At 33.7% G+C, this 19,335-nt stretch overlaps 2 protein-coding genes across 2 annotated transcripts; one reads left to right on the forward strand and one right to left on the reverse strand.

The window, feature by feature from the left end:
- Window positions 1-6,352: 6,352 nt before the first annotated feature.
- LOC146914656 (DEAD-box ATP-dependent RNA helicase 39-like) lies at window positions 6,353-10,156 on the reverse strand. Its single transcript, XM_085717448.1, has 5 exons — window positions 9,531-10,156; window positions 7,697-7,786; window positions 7,423-7,599; window positions 6,861-7,001; window positions 6,353-6,752 (listed from the first exon to the last, which is right to left on the reverse strand). Exons 1-5 carry the CDS (start codon window positions 10,074-10,076, stop codon window positions 6,591-6,593), a joined length of 1,116 nt encoding a protein of 371 aa, XP_085573574.1. The 5' UTR covers window positions 10,077-10,156; the 3' UTR covers window positions 6,353-6,590.
- Window positions 10,157-11,736: 1,580 nt separating this feature from the next.
- Window positions 11,737-17,930, forward strand: LOC146914657 (uncharacterized). Its single transcript, XM_085717449.1, has 5 exons — window positions 11,737-11,857; window positions 11,922-12,246; window positions 14,002-14,130; window positions 15,683-15,755; window positions 17,514-17,930. Exons 1-5 carry the CDS (start codon window positions 11,801-11,803, stop codon window positions 17,734-17,736), a joined length of 807 nt encoding a protein of 268 aa, XP_085573575.1. The 5' UTR covers window positions 11,737-11,800; the 3' UTR covers window positions 17,737-17,930.
- Window positions 17,931-19,335: the final 1,405 nt, after the last annotated feature.

Raw genomic sequence — 19,335 nt, forward strand, 5'->3', positions numbered from 1 at the left:
TGCAGCTATTTTCTTTAAGCACCCACTAGACACCTGATAAAGGGCAAAAATTATCACTACAAAAAAACTGGTAAATTGCGGCGGTTTTATTATGGCGGTCGTTGATAACCGCCACTTTAAATTGTACATTGTGGCAGTTTTTGAAGCCGCGCTATATGTTGTATATTACGGCGGTTTCAACCGCCCTTATAGACAAGTCGCTCATTGTGGCAGCTTCTCCCGCCGGTATTCTCCAAAAAAATTCACGCTCCAACATTTTAGTTTCCCACTTTCCCCTTTTTGGTGAAATTATCCCTCTCTTTTCTTCCCGCACTTTTTCTTAAATTAATTCATTGTCATTATCTTTTTTCCAAAAATTTTCCCAAACCCTCCAAATTTTCAATTTCCTCCCTCCCTCTCTCTCTCTCTCTCACCCAAACACACACACAAACCATCGATCTGAACAAACCTCAACCTCTTCCCTCACACGCCCACAAACTATCTTGGTAGATTTTTTCATGACCTCTTTCCCTATTCGCCCATCCTAGAACCTCTGCCCGCCGTTGCATGTCAGCCATCCTCCGTCGCCAATACAAACAGGTTTCTTCAATTTCTGGGCTCGTATATGTAATTCTTTTAAAGATCTATTCCTTATATTTGAAACTTGTTCTTATCAATTGGTTTGTTCAATTTCTGAATCAGGTTGGGGCTTTTATTGATTTTGCACTCAATATGGTTACTCAATGATCTTCACGACTATTCTCACCCAATACAGTTAATTCATATTATTTCTCTCTCCCTTTTTGTGTGTGTCTTTAAGAATTTCTAAATTCAAGTTATTTGTATGTTTTCATCCACTTCTCTTTAATTTTCATTACCTCAATTATTAGGGTTACATATTCTCTCGATTAATTATTCATTGAGTCAGGTTTCAATTATATTTGGTTTTTTAGATTCAATTGTTAGGGTTTTGCCTTATCTTTTAATGGTTACTGAATATGTCAAAGTTAATCTTTCATGAATATCATTATTATCTTTATTAGATTGGATCTGTGTCTCAAAACTATTCTTGCTTAAAAGCTTGCAGAGTTCATTCTTTCTTTTGTTACTATTAGATTAATTGCCAAGATATGGATTCTCTCATGTGAATGTTAATTCTAACCGTGATGTGTTGCTTTTCTGGAAACTAGGCCAATTTCAATGCCTCAGTAGAACTTTACAAGTTTGTTAATCGTCATTTATTTATTGACATATATTTGTAGGCATTGTTTTTGTGACAAGATGCTTATTTCATCTTCTTGACCTTACAGATTTTGCCTCTTTAATTGGTGAAGTTGTTGGTGCTAGTGTGATTTTCTGTGTTGGTAGCTTCACAAATTTAGCCTAGCTCTTGCGTTTCAACTCTTCATATTCTTTGAGGAGAGAAGGATTTGTTCAGCACTTCAGGCATATAACTCCACCTCTTGTTCTAAATTCTTTAAATTTGAATGCCTTATTTCTTCATCAAAACTAACAATGCTTTGTAAAGTGAAATGCTTATTTTTGTCAAGACAAGAGCTAACTGTGTTTTGCTTTGTTTACACTATAATTCTTGTTTTTTGTCATAATTCTAACTTTACATTCATGCTAATGCAATGTTATGTATCTCATAATTGTTCGTTGTTTACAATTTTTAAGTTAGTATGTCTAGCCTATTCTTTTGCAAATTTAGAAGAATGATAACAATTTAGTTAGTGTGTCTAGCCAATTTTGTTTTGTTTTTTGTTTGTGTGTATATTTTTTTTGTCAGTGTTTGACACATGGATTAAACTGATTCCGAGTAGCCTTTCGTTAAAAACAAATGTGTTGCATTTTCATCCTTTGTTCGCTTCAACTCTCTCATGTTATGTTCCATCCTGTCTACCAAATTATACCTAAAGATGTTGTTGATTTATGAATTTTGTTTCTAATTAATCTGCCCTTGTTGTGACTGTTGTAATATTGTCGGCAGGTTTCATTTTTGCATGGACTAAGCCATAAATATCCAACAAATGAATGGGAATATTTTAGGTATCTGCCTCCTCATTGCTGCAATCAATGTCATTTTTGATTGATTAGTGATAATTTCGTACAATTTGTAGTTGTCACTTTACAGGATTAGAGTTTTATTTAGTACCATATATCTTTGTCTTACACTTATAAAAGCATCATGGCTCTAAAAGATTGCAATCTAAATTACTATTTTGTTCAAACTGACCGCAGGTGAAGATCCCAGTATATTGACAATGTAGTGTGTTAACGAAGTCACTTCTCTTGTTTGTGGCACTATGCAAAGAACTTTAGTGAAATAAGACTTTTTGTCAACAAGACTTATCTTGTATGTTAATGAAGTCACTTCTCTTGTTTGGGCTGGTTTTTATGCTTATAGTTTTCTGATTGACTCTTTAACTAGTAGGGGCACTACTCTTTTATGAGGAGTAAGACTTTCCGCAAACGGGAGGATCAAGCATGAAAAGACTTTTTGCAAAAGGGAGGAGAGAGTATGAAGAGGTACTTGAAAGTTCAATTATATTGTATAATAGAACGGTTATAAATTCAGTTTCATATTGTTATAAAGCTAGCAACTAATTCATTGTTGTGTAATAGAACGGTTAGATTAGCTCATTGTTGGGAATTTCTTACCATTTTTATGTTATCAACATTTGTATGTTTCTTATAAGGGAAAATATTGGTGTACACCCTTTTATTTGTACCACTTTTATACCACCCCCATGTGGCATTAAGGGATAATTTAGTCATTTTACCTCACCATCACTTCTCTTGTGTAAGTCTGCAATTCCTTCCTTTATCTCTATATATAACACCACTCCCATATCTAACCCAGAACCTGATAAAATTCAAGGAAAAATCCAAATCCCCCTAGCTCATTGGCAAGCTAAACATCAATTAAAACCTGAATCTCACATATCGAAAAAATTAATGTACTGTATTATTTTTGGGCGATAATATCAATCTAATACTCATGCATTTATATTTTTTTTTTTTTTTGTAAAAAAAGTGGCTATCGTGGCAGTTAAAACTGCCATAATTCCCAGTTTTTTTAATAGAAAAAATGAGAATTCTGGCGGTTCAAACCGCCGCTAATCACAAACAAATTAGCCGCCAATATAAACATTGTTTATTACGGCAGTTGTTATGGCGATCAACTGCAAACCGCCACTTTACACCTAGTGGCAACAAAAATAACGGCAGTTTTTAAACCGCCAGTGAAGTTTATAGTGGCGGCTAAAACCGCCGCAATTTTCAATAATTAGCCGCCGGAATTTACCAATTGGTGCATAAGCCATTTCCTTATGCACCGTGCATAAGCACTTCACAACCATTGGATTTACATAAGAAAAGGCGGTATAAAAACAATTTCAAACAAAAAAACGTCATAAACCAACACTCTTTCTCTCTCTAAGTCTGAAACTTAGAGAGAGATGCTCTGCAAAAGAGTTTCTTCTCCGACCTCCTCTTCAAGCGTCGGCGCGGTGGCTGCCGGTCCAACAGGGCGGCGCCGCCGCGCCGGAGATAGCAAAAACCTCCGTTTTCAAAAAAATTCAAGAATCCGACATCCATTTTCTTTCTAAACTCAAATCCACCTTTAAAATTTTCGAAAAGCAAACACATATGCCTAGATCTAGCTTCAAAGATTCGAAAAAAAGGACACGGAAGAGAAGAATTCGAAAATGATAGAAGAGAAGAATTCGAAATTTGTAGTGTGTTGTGATTCTGATGATTGTTTGCTGAAAAAGTGTTTGATGGATTTGTAGTGAAAGCTCAAAAAATGAATTGCTGGAAACCATTCCCACAGCAAAAATTTCTGGAAACCATTCCCACAACAAAATGGTTTTGGAGTACAACACACAGAAACCATTTCCACAGCAAAATGGTTTTGGAGTACAACTCACAGAAACCATTTCTTTCCTCCTCCTCCAATTGTGTTAGTCCAAAACTGAATGATGACAATGGCTCTAGGTCCTTAGTTTCTTTCACCTGCTGGAAACCATTAAGTACATCTAATAGTTTTAGAGTACGACTCACAAAAACCATTTCTACAGCAAAATGGTTTTGGCATAATTTTATACAAAACATATCATAATAAGGACATTTGTGACTGTCATTGAATCAAATCAACACTCTGAAATCATCATTGAACTAAAATGATGATTTCCACGGTTGTAGTGATGTTTTGTTTTGTTTTGTTTGGTTTTGCTTGGGGATGTAGGGAAGCAATTATATTTCAAATGGGATTTATGCACGGTGCATAAGATTTCCTTATGGACCATAACCACTCCCCTGATAAAGGAGTATTGTTTAGTGGATGTTTTAGGAAAACAACTACACCAGCTTCTTTAACCGATCAATTGATGGGAGCGGCTTCGGCTCTCGTTACCGGGTACCAACTTTGGGAATGTTTATTTGTTTTTTCCTTTGATTTTATTTTTCATTTTTAAAAAGTTTAATTATTTTTTCCTTTATGTGTTTTGCAAGATCAAATTAATTTCACACTTGGATCAAAGCTAGTAGTATGGCAGTCTCATAACCATCTGAATTATAAATATAAAGTTATGCTTTCATGTAAAATTCATATCATAGTGAAAATACGAAGTAGGATATAATAGTAGACATGATTTTTCTAACCTATACTGGAAAGAGAATAGAATGGGGTTTAACTGGCTGGCCTAGACAGAAGAGGACATCCATTTAAGGAAGTACTCCCTCCGTCTCTATATCTAAGCACCCATTTGATTTTATTTTTGTCCTTAAATGTAAACTCTTTTTCAAATTACTAGATGCATTTATTACTTTTTTTCCTAAACATACCCCTAATTAATACTACTAACTTGTCTTGAAATATGAATAGTCAAATTTAATACACATACAAACAAAGGTTACATTAAGGGACGGAGGTAGTATAAAATATTCTCTCCGGTCCTATTGTTTAAAAGACTTTTCTAGCCCTCATTTAATGTTTGTCTTTTTAATATTAGTGGATATAATTAATACTTCACAAATTTTTATGAGGGCATATTTGTAAATACATTTAAAAAAATTAAAACCACCAGTGATTATCTTGGTTTTGATGATTTTTGATTTCTTTTCTTATAAAAAGGACCGGAGGAAGTAGCCTAAATATCCAACTTCAAAATCATCAGAAGAATATTGTAATTTGACTTTTGTTATTCCATGTGGCTCAAATTACATGACTAACAATCCAATGATTTTGACTATCTTCAATTAACTACAGTTGGTAAAATCTGTTGTGTACTATTCTTAGCATCACCAAAACAAATTGAATAATTCGAGTTACAGATTAGCATCATTATGATCATCATGGTCGAGATACACAGATTGCAAAAGCCTTGAATGCAATTTTAGTCCATTTATTTTTAAGGATTACTGAATGTGAATTTGATTATGATTTTTTTTTTTATATTCAATAGTTTGATCTCCCAATTAATAAAATGTTTCATATCTTTTTCCACATGTGAATTTTGTTGGAGGTTGAATTTCAATGATATGTTTATGTGACAACTTCGTTGATGTCTAAGTAGATTTTCATTTAACAAATAATTGTATTTTATTAAAATGTATTTTAATCTATAAAACAAAAGTAACTAAGGTTGAGTGAAGACACCATATAGATGGATTTTTGTTTAATAACTCATTTCATTTTATCAATTCAGTTTGCTACATAAAAAAACATCTCACTTGTCACATTGTAAAAAAGCATTCTCAAATGCATAGGTGGAGAAAATATTTGACCTTTTTAAAACCTGGGGACAAAAATCATGAATTTCAAAATGGATAGACTACAATGGAAAACGAGACAGAGTTGAGGGATCAAAACTACGTTTATACCCTGCATATGCTGCTAAAAACATGGAGTTTTTTATTAGCAACAGAGGGCACAAAGTGTAGTCATATTTGAGTCAAGAAAATTGTGTTACAAACGTTGATTATTGCTAACACTTTTGAAATTGCTGACAATATTATGCTCCAACAATATTCTCTTATTTTAAATAACATTAACTCTATTTGTTACAATCATCATTTAATATGTACAAAAAGAAATGGGAAATGCAATTGAGCATGTATATAGTCTCTCAGTAATGTCATGTTATCCTAGCATTTGAAGAATGTCACATTTCAGGTCAAGATTTAGCATATATTTCTCAGTACTTAACTATAATGACACATTAATGTAATGACACAAGATTATACAATATGTTAATCCTTAACTAATTCTTTGCAAATTGCAATATCCCCTTCTTCACTCAACGACTTTCTTTAAAGTTAGATTAGATATTTCAAAAATGTCAATAGTATGTCACTGTGCAATCGAGAATTTAAAGCTACAATGATACCTGTAACACCCTAAAGATGTCATATCTACAACTCAGTGCGGAAATATACATACATTACTCATAGTTTCCAGTAAAGGGCAGATCGGTGCACTAAAGCTCCCGCATACGCAGGGTCTGGGAAGATGTCCCATTATACTCACAGTTTTCAGTAAAATATTTAAATTTAATATATGTACACTAACCTAGAGATATTGTAAACCAAAATGTGAAGTGTTATTTCTAAAGGGAATTCATGGCCTCTTCCAATTTTTTCTTAAGAGCATCCATAGACTCTGTCAAATGAAAAACTTCTGTTTCCTCCATTTCTATAGACAATGCAGAAATATTTCCGGCATGATCACGCTCAAGTCGTTTCACAATTGGCGAATCTTCACCCAAAACCTGCCATACGAAAAGGATCAATTCATAAACATACTAGTATGGTGGAAGCCTAAGCAAGTAAGCATGCAATAGTTGAAATACTAAAACATGTTCATCTACTAATCATACCTCGGCTATAGTTGAAGTTGCCACGATCGTTTGCAATCTTTTGGCACTGGATTTTGGCTCATGATGTTGTAATGGTCTGATAATTTTATGGATTTCAGGACCAAGGTTGTCACGAAGCATGGAATCTGCTTCGTCCAATACCTACTTAACGAATATGAAAAATACAAATGTGGTCAATGTTTGGAGCTGCCAAGAACTGGTAAACTAAAAGACTTTACATAGATTAATACTAAGTAGTAAGTAGGGTTATTTATGTTTTTAGTCTCTTAACATATGTTAATGTTCACCTTTGGTCCATATTATATTATAGAGACTAAAATAAAGCAACATATTTCAGAACATTAAGCACCAAAAAAGATGGTTTTATTCCTATAGGGACTAAAACCGGACATTAGCATCAGTTGGGTGAATGAAACATAATTAACTCGTTTATAAGTAACATATTTAAGAACATTAAGCACCGAAACAAGATAATTTTTCCTATAGAGACTAAAACATGACATTAGCATAAATTGGAAAACAAAAATTATAATTAACTTATTCATAAATAAGTGACACTAACCAAATATTTTAATTCAGCAGGAACAACAGTCCCCTCTTCAATGTATTGAAGAATCTCACAAGGAGTTCCAATCATTAAGCCGATTGAGGAATTCGACTTTTCATTATCTGATGAAGCACAATTTTTTGCAGACTTCAACTCTGCATTATGGATGATGTATCTTGCAGCATTAAAACACTGCAATGCAAAACAGGTTGTCAAAATTAAAATCAATTCAAGATGCCTACTCTACAGGACTAATCAGATGATGATAGTGTAGTAGGGATAGAGTGACCTGTTCAACTTTCTCTTCTGAAGCACAAAGAACAACAGCTGGAGGATGCTTCGAATTCGAACCAAGCGACTCTCTATCTCGTCTCAGCATCTATACAAGTAAACATATTTCATCCATATAGATACAATGAAATAATGACAGTGCATGTTCCTTTTTCTATGACTAATTTATAAATGCTATAACATTCAAGCTTATTTTGTAATTTTAATCACACCTTTAATGTGCTCCATAGGGAATTCAAGAAATTCTTAATATGAATGATCAAAGTGCAATATATATTTTTAGATTTTGTTCCTTCTACAATATGCTTACCTTTCAAAGAAAGGAAATATAAGATTTCTACTCCTAAACTTCTTTCATTCACAATTTCCAGCTTTAGTCACCATCTATTCATCAATTTCCAAAACTTACAAGTGAATTGAAATAATTAGAGAATAGAGATAAACTGTAGTTTAATATATACTATGACGATTCCAAGAACAACACTAAATTGATCATAATAAGTGATATTGGACATTTGTTTTATCTTATTGGAACACTCAAGTTGGCACAAAATGTTATGTTTCGCTTTACAACAGAGTTCAAATTAATGAAACAAACAAGAAGCATAATGAATTTGGAATATGATACCGAGAAATCTTCCGTGTGATTTTACAAGTTCAAGACAATAATGAGGAACCAATATAGAACAATTTCGCTTCACATCAACCTAAAATAAATGAAATCAAAACCATTGTTTATCATAATCAAAACCAAGGTAGTGGTTGTGATAACAGTTGTGATGCTGATGCGACCACTGTCAAATGTGGCTGATGTAACCGCTGTTTTGGCAATATCAAACACCTCTATGTCACAGTCCAAATCGCGGTCACGGACCATTATTTAGAACATTGGCAACAACCTTTGTTGGGTTCTGTTTTCCATGTTTTTTGGTTTCATTTTACCTTCAACTAAAAAACATGATACAGTATAAATTCAATATTTCCTAAAAGATATTCTCTTTTACAACCTTTGGAAACATATTCAGCATTTTAAGAAATTTTTAAAACGACTAACACAGTTGTCAATGTTTCTTAAAATGCACTCTCCCTAGCTATCATTCTATCTTGCCTCTTATCACAATTATTCATCAAACAAGTCTTCCATCTCCTTATTAGCACTTCATAATCAATGCGAATTTCAGAAAATGAAAAATGTAAATGGTTTTTTATGTGTATGTTTGGTTCCACTTTTGGAAGATACAATATTTGAATCTAGAGATGTATAGTTAAGTTTGACAGGTTCGAGCTATGACTATTAGATTTGATTTTGCATTAGAATCAATTCTAACTTAAAACAGTGTTAAGTTTCATACTTAACACTGTTCAACTTACTTTTGCAGGATGTATCCAACCATAAAAAGAAAAACGGAAGTCTAGTGCACTAAAGCTCCCGCGGACAAAGTCCCACCATTTTTGTGTATTGTGCGCAGTCTTACCTTGGTTTTTATACAAACATAATCTAGTATTTATTTCACAACAAACAGCATGTTTGGATAAAATCAATTTCACAACATCACTCCATTCAAAATCAATTGTTGTAATCGCATAACCAAACATACACTACTATACATTCAACTCACTTTTAACTAAAATCAGTTCATTCAAAGCCAATTTTTTCACATCAGAACCATACACACACATACAATACTATACAATAAACTACAACTCACTCTTAACTGAAATCAATTCAATGAAAATCAGCTTTTTTCACTGCAGAACCAATCATACACAAATAAACAACCTCAAAAATTGAAAACTGTCAAAACCCTATGAAAAAAGAGAATTTCATGAACCTGAATAAGGGGCAACAAGTAAGACAAAGACCTATCATGCTGAGAAGGTGAACTCAACAACAAACTCTTCCCATCCAAAATAGTTGGAATAGCAACACATTGTATCTCACTTGGCACAAACTCACCAATCTCTTCCATCACCTCAACAAGCTCATCACTCAAACCCAACTCCTTAAAGCCACCAACTACCATTGTATCATCGTTTTTCAAACCCTTTTGGACCATTTTCTCATCATTATTGGTATCAAAACTTGAATTTGAAACTGAATTTGATGACCCTTTGAGTTTTCTTTCTTTGAACTGTTGGAGAATGAGTGAATCCCTTTGGGATTTGGAAATTGTTGAGAATGTTTTTGAAGCTTGAGAAGAAATGGTTGGTAGTGATTTTGAGAGCGGTTGATGATGAATTTGAGATTGTAGAGAAGAATTAGAGAGGCTTATAAGCTCTTTGACTCTTCTTTTCGAGTAGCACTTTGGTGCCATATCTTTGGTGCCATAGCTTGCATCTCCACCACACACACACATCACACACACATCCCCACACATCAATGGCCATGATTTCCCCAATAGCACCAATGGCACCAAAACTATGTCATGGAAGTATTTCCCCTTCTTTTCATGGCTTCCCTTGTGGTTTTTGGTTTTTAGGAAAGAGGGAAACAGAGATTGAGGTTTCGGTGATGCCAAGGTTTTGTGTCTTTTTTTTTTTTTAATAAAAAGGATTTTTTTTTTTTTTTTGGAAGTTTGATGTTGGGTTTGTTAGGTTGGACAAAATGAACAAATTTGTTGGGAATTAGACTTTGTGAGAAATGTTAATTACACCCTCCATCTTTATTCTATATACTCCCCTCTTTTGTCAATTCTTTCAATTTGGAAAATGCAAACTTTCTTATTTTTAAAATGATTCATTTTAAATTGCTAAAAATAAGAAAATATATATTCATTTTCTGACGTATTTTTGGAAATAATGAAAAAATTCTTTTAATATTCATTTGGTAATACGAAGATATGAGACCTTTCCTATCAATAAAAAACAAGATATCAAACTTTTGAAATGAATGATTGTAATTTAGATAATATAAATTGGTAGCTATGAATGATGTATTTCTTGAAATAATAAAAATAATTATTTTAGCACTTTCATTGCTTTAAAAAAAATGCACACAATTCTCCATTCAAGAATCTTTTATCATAATTCGAGTAAGTAAAATTAATATAAATTAAAAAAAATTTCAAAAAGTAAACATGAACTAAGAGTCCATTTGGATTTTTTTTTTTTTTTTTGAGTTTATGAAAAATAGTTTGTGTAAATAAATAAACTTTTATGTTAATTCATAAGTTTCACTAACAAAATTTGTATTTTCATAAGTTATTTTTTCATAAACTATGTTGACAAATTATGAATAATATACAAAAACTTATTTATTTAGATAAGTTGTTTTTCACAAGCTCAAAAATAAATCAATCCAAACAGTCCTTAAGTGTTTGTATAACGGTACAAAATTATTGATTATTTTTCTCCAATTATATTATACGAAACCATTAAATATATCATCTTTGTGAGTGTTATGAAAATATTAGAAGAAGAACAAGATTAAAGAGAAGTATAGAAGGACAGAGAACAAAGATGATAAAAGTATTCTGTTGCGGTGTACAATTATGTTACATGTGATCTCTATTTATAGAGAAGTACATGATATGACTTAATAATTAAGTACTTAAGAGATGACTACAAATAGGTGTGACTTAGAAGATAAGTAACATGATGTTACTTAAGAGATAAATACAAGGGTTTATGGACATACATTTGTTATATTCATAACACTCCTGCTTGGATGTCCATCGTGGATATGCCTCTTTAAAACCTTACTAGAGAAAAACTCATTGGAAAAAAAAAATTGAATTGTGATTTGTGTATATACATAGTTGGCCCTAGAGTTTGAACCCCGGACACCCCACTCCTCCAAAATTAAATTGTGTGAGCTCTAACCACTAGACTACTTGACAAAAAAAAATGCAAGTAAAAGATGTTTTACCGATTTGATTCCTCCAAAGTAAAGTTGAACTTGATAACTAACCCAATCTTTTTAATTAACAAAATCTCCATCGTTTATTGAGATCAAACGGTCAATATAAGCAGCTACATCACACATTCCATATTTGAAAAGTGAAGGCGCCAAACATAAATTAAAACCATTCATTCTCTCACAAAAATTTCCCCCAAAATTTTCCAGAGAAAAGTCTTCAACAGTTTTCTTTATCGCACAACAATGGCTTCTTCAACACTTTTCATCGCTCTTCAATGCTTCAATTGCTCCACTATGCAGGTCACTCTCTCTCTCTTCCATTTTCTCTCTCTGAAAATTCAAATCCCTAATTCATTGAATTCAGGTAAAGCAAAAGAAGAAAAGCAGCAACAAATGGAACTGCGTTGTATGCAATCACAAACAATCTGTTCGAAAAATCTTCGCTCAAGATTACAAAGCTAAGGACATTCGCTCTTTCGTTCAATCCGTCAATATGTCTCGAAAATCCATCGAAGAAGATGATCAACAACAGTGGCTCCTCGCCGGAACCCTAAATCCTACACCGGAGGAACACGCTCACGGAGATTCGGAACTTCCAGCTGATTTGAACAGTAAGAAGAAGTGTACTACTGATTGGAGTGTGTATCTCGACAACGACGATAGCGAGAGAGACGAACAACAGCAACACGGTTATCTCTTTTCTGTTATATATTTTTTTTAATTTCATTTTCAATTATATAATATATATTTTTTTAATTTCAATTTCAATTTCAATTATATAATATACTGTTATAGAATTTTAATGTTTGATAATAATTAAATTGAAGTAAAACTTGAAGTTTGCATCTGTCAAGGATTTACACATATACATACACACCGACATTTCTGATAGAAGAGGTGTCTAGTGTCCAACACGTGTTAGTGTCTGATACAGACATGACACGACACTGACACATGTGATTTCATTCAATTACTATTTTCAAATGATTATCAGTATCATGTGTGGTGCCGTGTAGTGTACACATGTGAAGCATTGACAAATATACATACATGTGACTATGTAGCACCAACGCGTGTCGCCTGTCGGTGTCTGACACCGACATGACACGTAACTATCGCATGTGATTATATTCAATTATTTTATTTTTTTGGCTAAAGTGCAACTTTGGCCCCTTATCTTTCAAAAAGTTGCGATTTTGGCCCCCTAACTTTGAAAACTACAATTTTGGCCCCCTAACTTTGAAAACTGCTGAGAAGGCGACACGTGTCCAAAAAAAGGGGCCATTTTGAAAAGATAAGGGGCCCTAATCGCAACATTTTGAAAAGATAAGGGGTCAATAGACATATTTCCCTTAAGTTAGGGGGTTAAAAGAGCATATTTTCCTAAACATGGGGGACCAAAATTGTAGTTTTCATACTTAGGGGGCCAAAATCGCAACTTTTTGAAAGATAGGGGGCCAAAGTTGCACTTTAGCCTATTTTTTTCAAATAATTATCAGTGTCAACATGTCAGTGTCGTGTCCGGTGCATGTGTAATTGTAAGTGCTTCATACCTGACAAGACAATAACACTCACATGTAGACGTTAGTAATATTTTGTGAAAATTGGTGTGATCAAGAATAACTATGTGTCGTTATCAGAGACTAACATGTGTCACTAACATGTGTCAGGGTCAGACACCAAATATGTCTTGAATTTGTAACATTAGTGCAACATAGCAGGCACCTCACACGACACAAACATTGACATGTAGACATCGATAATAATTTGTGAAAATTGAAGTGATTGAATACAAACACGTGCATCACTGTTGTGTCATTATTGGACACTGACATGTCAGTCACACGCCAGACACATCTTCGATTTCTAGTATTGGTGCAACATATACACACATGAATTGTTATAAGATCATTATGTAGCTTATTATTTTGACAGGTGTAGATTGAGTTATCATGTCATTTGAGTTGAGTTGAGCACGATGGTTTAATTTTAGGATCAATTATTCAAAATATACTATTAAAATTGTAGGAGCATCAAAGGGCCACGATTTGCTATGCTCAGAACATAATATGGTAAATCAAAGCTGATGAACAAAGAAGGCTTGCATTTTAAGTTTGTGTTCGGATTTGATAAGCTGAAGTTGGAATGTGAATCACTCGCTTTCATCAAACTGTTCTGATTTATGAAATGAAATGATTTGTTGTCCTTTGACTGGAGCAAGTGCAGAACATATAGTGCATGACATAGCCATGCTTAAATTTTTTGTGTACAAATTGACTTTTACGAAACAAATGGATATAGAATGATCTTAGACTTTAGTTTATTAAATAGGGACAATTATAAACATTATGTGAAATAGGAGAGATATTATAATGTAGCATATAGCAGAAGTAGTTCATTTTCACAGTTGTAGAGGTTGATTTGGTTTTGATTGAATTGAACAGAAGACAACTTTGAGCCATTGGTAGTGACCGAGTTACCGAAGGACATGCTCAAGAAACGGAAATTAGTGGATAATTCAACTCCAAGAAGTGGCAGGCATTTTAAAAGTCCACTGTTCCAAAACTCTCAAGGTGAGTATTCATTCATTGCTTATGTGTCTGAAGTGATAACCAATCATTCAAATTATTCAATTTGTTTTAATGATGCTAAGAGTAGGATACAACAGATTTTACCACTTGTAGTTAGTTGAAGAGAGTCAAAATGAGACTAAAATTTGATCTACTTTATATTAAAGGAAAAACAGAAGCGCATACTTTGTTAGACATAATTATTGATTGATTAACTAGCAATAAATCATTATTGATTAAAGCTGAATTCAAGCCAAATATAACTACAAGTTAGTGCTCAAACTGAAGAAAAGTTTGAAATCCATGTCAAATATAACTGTATTAACTTGAATGAGTGAAAACCTTGATGATACTGAAACCATAACTGGCTATTATATAGTCTACAAGATGATTACATAAGGATGACAAAACATAGTAAAGATAAGATAAAGCTGTGATCTAGGAGCTTATTCAAGACAGAAAATCTAAACCTAAAGTAACTTTCCAATAATAGATATTATCCTCGAAATCCCTCCTTTAAACTGATCGCACACAATCAGTTTATACCAGGTACTTCAGATACACATTTGGTTGTTCAACATATACATTTTCACCGAGTTTACCATGTAGAAAAGTAGATCTGTCATCTTCATTATATAGCTTCCATTTTTTCTGTGCAGCAAGCGCTGTAATCTGTTAGACTTCTTATTATGGTAGTTATGGGTGGTTGTGATATTAGTTATCAGGAATAAATAGAGAAAGGAAAGGATAAAGTGATTAGAGGATAGTTATTGAATGGTTAAAGGAAGGAGAGACACCAAGCTCTCGAATTCTTGGAAGGGAATTGCCATGTAACGAACTAACAATAGACTATCTCTTTCCTTAGTTTATATGTGAATTTTGCGTTCTGTACAGTGTGTGTAATTCTATTTCTGTTCTAAACATATTCTTCCATCATTGAAAATTTGTTTCTAACATAGTCAGCTTCATCGTATCCATTCTGCCTACAGTGGTAAACACTTCATTGTAATCCACCTTGATAAGTATAATTCAGTCTTGTTTTGAAAATTCGTTTTACTCCAACTATGAGTTTCTATTGACAATGCTAACAATAGAAAACAGTAGACAATATATGTTCCCATTTAGTTCTGGCTACAAAATCGACTAAAACAATTGCCTTGTTAAGTTAGTATGCAATTTGATCTTCTTGATCTTTAGCGAAAAGCAAAAGTCAATTGACCATATGGTTTTCCGATTAATTCTTAACAAATTAGTTTTTGCAATTTGTGATATCAGAGCTTAAGTTTAGGCTATTATTTGCGACTGAAAAACCAAATGGCACAAAGTTTTTGCTCCAATGATTTTCTTAAGGCAATATCGTGTAAGAGGGATGACTGGGTCAGATCTATGTCTTGATTCAAAATGTAGAAAATAAAATTTGCTTCCAAATTCTTTTCTTTTAAAAAAATGCACATATTTTTGGGATATATGTAATAGCAGAAAATATACTATGAGATAAGACCTTACTCTATATATGGGTTGATTTTAATTAATAGTATCTTGATTCTTCACACAGATGTAGGGAAGCCAGTGAAAGAACAGAGAAGAATCACAGTATTGACTGAAAGCAATTCACAGAGAAATAGTATAGTGACTGAAGTAGATAAAATAGTCACAAGAAAGGGGGGTTTGAATGGTGACCCTTTAAAAATTATCCTGAAACTTAAAAGTTATTCTCAAGTAGTTTACTTGGAATGGTTAAGTTAACTTTCTGAACTTAGAACGTTCTGAAGTTCATACACAGAAACTGATTAATAAAGTAAATGTGTTGGTGTGTGTTGTGTATACTGAAATTAAAGAGTATAAGGAAGAAGGAAAGAACACACAGAAATTTATAGAGGTTCACCCAATGTGGGCTAGTCCTCTCCTCACAATCTTGTGAGAGTTTCCACTATGATGCTTGAGATAACCTCTCAAGTCCTGCACCTTACAATCTTTGTTCACCTGAACAATTACAATCCTGTATTCTCTAAGCCTCAGCAGGCTTGCACCTTCTTGCTAAGTTACCCACTTAGACTTTTACAACCTTTGCTCCAACTAACACTTTAGTACCCCTAAAGCTAGATGAGACTTAGTTACAATTTGTATGGAAGTTGAATGTTTGTGAATCAAACAGAGGAGGAAGAAGAGAAAGGAGTTATCTTAGAGATAACAAGGAGTATTGATTTGCACTAAGTAATGAAAGCCTTAGAGATTGATCAATTTCAGTTTGCAAGAGCTTCAAACAAAATCAAAGTTGTTTTCTTGTATGCTTTGCAATGGTGCAAGTAATGCTGAGCCTTTGAACTGTATTTATAGAGTCCTTGGGCTCATATGGCCGTTGTGGGGTGTCCAATGGTGTTATGCCATGTCTCCTGGGTCCCACAAGCCTTTACTTGAAATTCTGGGCAAACATTCTGATCTCTGATGAACTTCAGAATGTTGTTGCGTTCATGATGATCTTCATCTGGGTTCATCATATATGAATGAGCATATGAAGTTCTGGGCGTGTCATATGCTTTTCATATGAATTTCTGGGCAATAACCAAAGTATGGACTTTTCTTCATACTTCAGAAAGTTCAGTTGCCAGATCTGCCTTGGAACTTGGTGCAGGAGGATATAGTGGGATTCTGCATCTTCATACACAGGCTTTGAGAGATTGTGTGGTCCTTGTTCTGTACCAACTCTCATACGTGTCTATCTCTGATTGAGCAAGACAGATTTGCTTTGCTTTGGCTTTTGCTTTTCACCTACTGTACTGTTCATAAAGTAAGCCTGTGCTGAGCTGAACATTCTGACCATCAGAATGTTCCATTTGTTTCACTTAGGATGATTTGTAAGACTACTATTTGATGTAATCAAATCCTAATAGTGAAACACATTGAAGAGTAGTGAATATAACATCTAGGATGATATTCCATTGTGGAATATACCTAGGACTTTAATGTTCATAGTCTTAAAAGAACATAAAGTATCCTTTTTGACATAATCCTTGTATATGCCTTTATTGCTTGATTGATCCATGCAGAAGTACTTATCTTGACATTTATTTATGTCACATGTGCCTTGCATGACCTTGATCCATGTTCTTGAGATTCTAGGCTTGTATAAAAGCAACCTTCTGATCTCTTGTGCGAACATTCTGATCTCTGAGCAACATTCTGATCTAACTTTCTGATCTCAGTGTTAGATATTGAATTCAAATGTCCTTTGATTTCTTGATTCTTGGTATGATTTAAACCTTGTTCCTGTCTTAGTAAAACACTCAAGAGCACAAGTTAAATACCAAAGAAATAATCAAAGTCCATTAATTCTTTAATCATATTGGTTTATTATCTTTAAAATTAATTAGGGATTTTGCCTCAACAGTGACAACAGCTAATCAGATGACTCAGAAATGCAAACAAGCAATCAACAGTTCAGCATCCAAATGGAATGATTACTTAACTGAGGACAACTTGGAACATGGATGCAAGAAGAGAGGCTTTAACTTCAAGGACACTTCAGGTTCATGGCACAACAATGACATCTTAGAGGCCTTAATTGGCGACCAAAGAGTAGAAGATGATATCCACCCTGATTTCATGTGACATATAAAAGTGTTCGATTCTGTACAAATGATATAACAACTCCACGCATGTTTCTTCTGCTCTCAATTAAATGGATTTCCAATGGGGGTTTGGATATGGTATTATACTCGTATTCAAGCTATGTTTGTATCCAAACTATTCTTGCATGAATACCAGTTTTAGTACATACATTCTTATCCATTGTGTGTTGATGACTGTGCTCGAACTCATTTCTGTCAAATAGCTAAGAAGCAATCACAAATCAATTTTTCTCACTTTAGATAAGAGGATGAGTCTTAAAAACATTCATCAATGACGTACTGAACTATCACTGATGAATCACTTCCAAATCCTCTTGATGGTAATATATTCCCCTTACCATTGAGTATGAATTAGTCATTATTTGAATTGAGATTTTCGTGCCAATCCCTTTTCTTGTTTGGATTGAATTTTTCTTTCTGTAGGTGCATCTAATTTGGGTTATAGAATTCAACCTAATTGAAGTTAGGTTTTGGAGTTTTTGTCGTTATTGATTGTATGCCTTGAGTGTATCCAACCATCTTGATATTTTGATCCTCCAGTTTACACCGTTTTGCAGATTCGGTCCCCCTATTCGAAAATCTTAGTCTGACAGTTATTGCAGAAGACCAACCTGTTTTAGCCGAGAGTAAATCACCATACCAACCCCTATTTTAAACTCTTATCTATGGTGTGTGGAAGGAAAAGAGAAAAAAATTTGTGTTTCAATAGTTGTCTCAGTTGTACGTTACGATTTGTATGAGTGTTGTATAGGTGTCGGACACTGGTCCAATCCAAAGGGTGTCGAAGTAAAGTGAAAAACAATTTTATTTAGGACACTTGTCTTAGTTATCCGACATATTGCGTACTAGTGTCATAGGAGTATCCGACACCGACGTGTGTCGCCTTGTCCTAGAGGTGTCCAAGCTTCAAAGGTAAGTAGTGCTTGTTGGGACACTTGGAGCCATAGAAATAGATCCGTACTGAGAATTAAGAAGTATGTAGTGCATGTCTGTGACTCAACACTTTATACCAGTGGAATCTACATTGTGGGAACCTTTCTGCATAATCTTGATTCAGAAGTAAGTAAACATGTTACATTTCTAGTAGCACATAACCATTTGTCTTTCAACATTAATACATAATTTATTTATATGATTAACATAAGAGTGCTTCATTCGCCTAACTACAAATATTAAAAGGAGCATCATCTGCTAGAACCTTGCCCAAACCAACCTGAAATTGTTAATGATATGAACAATTGTCTTAACATCTGTTTGATTCCGCATTGGCAACCATTAAATGCACGTTTGGAACAGTCGAACATGGTTTGACTGCCAACATAAAGAAATTTACGTTTAACTCACTTTTAACCAATTTTAATTCTAACTATTGTATAACCACACACACAGTCTTCCATAATGGCAGTAAGTGCAATAACAAATCAGGATCAACTTGCATACTTTAAATAACATTTTTATGGAGGAACAACTTGACAGACGTTGAAAGCAATTCCAAATTTATAGTAAAATTTCCATCACTATAAACAGAGTTCCAATCAAGTTTCTAACATAGTTTCTGATATCTAATACATAGGTTCTC

Source organism: Medicago sativa, chromosome 6 (genome assembly GCF_051527215.1).
Source record: "Medicago sativa cultivar Bolivia chromosome 6, Bolivia_mono, whole genome shotgun sequence".
NCBI lineage: Eukaryota > Viridiplantae > Streptophyta > Magnoliopsida > Fabales > Fabaceae > Medicago > Medicago sativa.